Raw genomic sequence first — 4,183 nt, forward strand, 5'->3', positions numbered from 1 at the left:
GCAGGCAGGGCTTTGCAGCTATCAATCATCGAGAGAGACTTACTGTCTATGTTTGACATGAACTAACGTTAGGATGTAGTATTTATGATGAAATATTTCTATGATTATAATCTTGTATATTAATACGTACTAAGTATGAACTATATGAAGGTATTTGCTACCTAATTTATGTTTTTAGAGTGTTCTCGTGTGTTTGCTAAAATTATATCTACATTTTGTGGTTTATTTATTTATTAAGATGTTTTTCCAACATGGAAAATATACCGTGGTTTTAGTTTTTTTTGTAAATGAAACTTAAATGAAGATCGAAGATAAAAATCCATGATTACTTATTGATTATTATTATGGAGCGGAGATTCATTTCCGCTTTATCAACATAATTTAAATGGACACTCAAAAACAGTGTTATTATTGTTTGAATAATAATAATAATCCATCATGTACTATAAATATATTTTTCTAATTCATATAACATCATTATAAAAAAAATACCTGGCTATAGCCCAGCATATGCTAAGAGCAGTATAATAATGGTAAATATTAATAGTAAAAAAAAATATATAAATATTGATTATATTTATATTAATAAACTATATTACATATCGCTATATTACTCCAGATCAGTTGGTGGCAGTAATCGCGTCCGTAAATTTACATCCGGCGTAAAGCAAAACTAAAGAAGAAGAGATTATCTTGGGAGTGGGACGTTATCATCATCAACCATGGTAAGAGACTACTGGTGTAAATATAGCTTGTATTATAATAGATAACGAAAGTTTTCTCCACAGACTATGACACACTTTCGAGGTCAGATACGGGGCCCACACTGGGGCCCTACAATGGACAACATGCTGATAGATTTCTGGCGCAAACATGACTGCCTTTTTAATTCCTCGGTTGATTCTTACTATGACAAGGATTTGAAGACCAAGCTATGGACCGAGTTCGCGTTGTCCATCGGAAAGCCTGGTAAGGAAGATGAATGGCGAGACAGAAATACAGTGTAGTTAGTGCTGCATAGAAAACCTGAAGCAATACGCAAGCACGGGGAGTTAGCAGAGGTATGAACCCAGCTAAACTTTACTCATTTTTTGTATTTATGGAATTGGCGAACATGATGTTAAATAACTTTTACAGTCAGGGTTCAACATTAGCACCATCTACTAGCCAAATGCTGGTGCTTGTGAACGAAAAAGTTAATTTTGAACCCTGTTTACAATGTAGTATACACTATGGTTTATCCTTACTTCTTCATTACTACTATATTACTGCTGTTCAGTTACTATTCCGCATATTTTACTCAGGCATATTTTAACCTTGCAGTATCTGATGTCGAGAGAAGATCCAGATCGCTCCGGACTCAGTACGGGAGGGTGCTATGGCATCCGGAAAGGGTCAGCACTTTCCAGCAAAAGATGCTTAGAGAGAAACTTGATTTCTTGAGGCCTTACATAGTTCGCAGGCGAGGCGATTCATATCTGGTAAGATGAAAACGAATGCAGAAAAAAAGCCTGCAGATGCTTCCCTGCAGATCTTGATGGCACACTTTTACGTTTCTGCGTATAATCTTTTTGCAGGAGGATGAGAAGTTTGATGATCGGGATGAGGATGACGAGGAGTTGGAGACTGAAGGAAGCATTGACCACGAGATGGGAAGCTCATTTGGTAGCCCACTGGATGCTGATGTGACGGGGCAAGATCTGGATGATGAACCCCACCCGGCCTCCAGCCTGAACCCTGCTCCACTGCACTTTCCAAACCCGCCGCCTCAAGTTACAGATGTCATGTCTCTGAGCTGTCCCCACCGCCACAACGACGAGGGTTCTACTGATCAGCCTGCCCAAATAGCTGCACACAACATATCCAAACACAACATATTAAACCAGTTTGCAGAGGTTATGTTGGCCGACATGCGTCAGATTAAAGACCCTATGGTGCTAATGAGACTTCGCCGAGATATCACTGACTTGGTGTTCAAAGCAGTAGAGGAGGATGTGCAGAAACAATGCAATAAAGTCCCGCCCATGTCTAAACCGGGGGAGAGAGTGCAGTTCCACAGCTGCTCCATGCTCCAACAGGCATCCTCACAAACAAACTACTCTTGGAGGCAGAGGTTTCTGAAGAGAAGGAACAAGGGGTTTGAGATTGGAAGGAAGATACAGAGATGGGAGGAGATGAAACACGTGAGGCGAATGTCCAGGAGTCAGTTGGTGCAGCCCGGCATCCAGCAAGGCCCACCGCTGGAGGGGATGGGTGAAAACAGCTCTCCGGTTATTATTCAAGCTTCTGAGATCAAAAGAGAGACAGAGCCTGGGAACATGGTTAAGATTGAAGAGGAGACACTTTTATCTGCTTGACATTTTTGATACAGGGTTGCCACTGTTTTCCCTGATTACAGACATCTCAGTCAGTAAGTGTAGGTTAGAATGCTTCTTAAGACTTGGAACACTTAAATCAGTCATTCAACAGTAAATGATAACAGTAGCAAACAGATACTGCCAAGTATTGGTCTTGTAAATGATTCACCAGACAGAAGTCCTGACAGTTGTAACGTATTAGCTTAGTAGAACTATGTAGAGAATTTCGATCCATGTTGATGCTAGTAAAAGACAATGGGTATAGGATAAATAGGTATCGGAAGACTTAGGACACTACATTACCAAGGACAGCATATAACAGAAATCAAAGCAGAGAGACTTTTCTGCTTTTTCAAACACAAGATGTCTAGTTTCTAATGGATTACGCCTTTCAAAACAATTCAGACTAATTGATAGTTGGTCTGTAGTATTTAACATTGTTTTTTAACATGGGAGTAAGTTTTCAGCCCGAAAAGTGTTACGGATCATTCTGAGCTGTAAGCACAAGGTAGTGGATGCTGTATGACCCAACTCAAATAGATGACGCTTGATGCATTTGTTTGATGTTCTGCTCCTATAAAAAACTAAATATCTGTTTTCACTTTGTGTGTGTGTGTGTGTGTGTGTGTGTGTGTGTGTGTGTGTGTGTGTGAGGGAGTGTGTGAGGGAGAGAGAGAGAGAGAGAGAGAGAGTGTGTGTGTGTTTTGATTCTCAAAGTGAGGTCTGGGAACCCCCAAGGTTCCTTGGCACTCTGCCAGGGGTTCCGTGATTTTTTTAAATTTTTTAGATTCATTCAAGTTATGGTTATTTAATTTTTTTACAAAAAGCTTCATAGTTCAACAAAAATATTAAAATGTTTAAATCTAAAATAGTTAATGGATGACTTTCTGATCTAACAAATCTATAACGCTCAGAATCCGCAAATATATTTAATACATGTCCAATAGCGTTCTATTTTATTTTTCTTGTGTTGTTCTTTCACATAATATAAGACTATAATAGTGTTAAAAAAAAAAAGTCAAATTATTCCAAGGGATATACAGTACATGAGGGGGTCCCTGGTCTCTATCCTGTAAGGAGTCCTTGGCTGAATAAAAATGGACAACATCTGCTGTAGACAATGTGTTTTCTTCTTTCAATGGTGTCTGTAAGTTACAATGACTGTACATCCAGTATATGGTCTGTAAACCGTCTGTACATGGGAGGAAAATATTAACAGTTCCAACTATTGACAGCAGATGGTAGTGTTCTCTCTGAGTTTCTGTTGCACCAATATGGATTGTTTGTTTGATTCCTGCTTAATTTTGATTTAAGGATCAGCAGAACCACACCAATATTAGAGACTGACATTTCTAGAAGCATATGTCATTTCCGCGTCTCCCACAGAGTTGAAATTACCCCATGAATACTGTCCATGTGACTAAATTCCATTGACATATATATATAAGCTAAATTCACATTTTAATTTACACCAGCTAATTCTGTTAAAGTAAAATTCAGCGGTTCAGTTAACAAACCATTTAACAATCATTCATAATAACTTATACAAGATTTAAGATTACTGGTGCAAATCAAATTATGTTGTCAGTTAAAACAGAAAAAATGAAAAATTATACAGTTTATGGTTGTAGCTACGGTTTTGAGCGTTTCAACCCATCGTTTGAAAAAAAAAAAAACATTTGTTTTAAATGTATGCTATCGTTTTTTCGTTTACTGATGGCCGAAAGTATTTCCTCGAGAAATATGCCTGTTCCACCCGAGAACAACCATACAGCGAGGTCCTTTGTATTTTCACTCAGGCAATGCAGACGGGTACCCTGAAGGGT

At 38.4% G+C, this 4,183-nt stretch overlaps 1 protein-coding gene across 5 annotated transcripts; it reads left to right on the forward strand.

Annotated features, from left to right (window-relative positions):
- Window positions 1-49: 49 nt before the first annotated feature.
- On the forward strand, window positions 50-3,468 carry LOC144525921 (uncharacterized). Of its 5 annotated transcripts, XM_078262980.1 has the most exons (5): window positions 50-150; window positions 620-725; window positions 789-969; window positions 1,324-1,481; window positions 1,578-3,468. In XM_078262980.1, exons 2-5 carry the CDS (start codon window positions 723-725, stop codon window positions 2,355-2,357), a joined length of 1,122 nt encoding a protein of 373 aa, XP_078119106.1. In that variant the 5' UTR covers window positions 50-150; window positions 620-722; the 3' UTR covers window positions 2,358-3,468. The 5 variants fall into 5 exon arrangements, with proteins under 5 accessions (XP_078119106.1, XP_078119105.1, XP_078119108.1 ...); XM_078262979.1 differs by having other exon boundaries at window positions 50-725; XM_078262982.1 differs by having other exon boundaries at window positions 50-725; window positions 918-969.
- Window positions 3,469-4,183: the final 715 nt, after the last annotated feature.

Source organism: Sander vitreus, chromosome 11, assembly GCF_031162955.1.
Source record: "Sander vitreus isolate 19-12246 chromosome 11, sanVit1, whole genome shotgun sequence".
Lineage (NCBI taxonomy): Eukaryota > Metazoa > Chordata > Actinopteri > Perciformes > Percidae > Sander > Sander vitreus.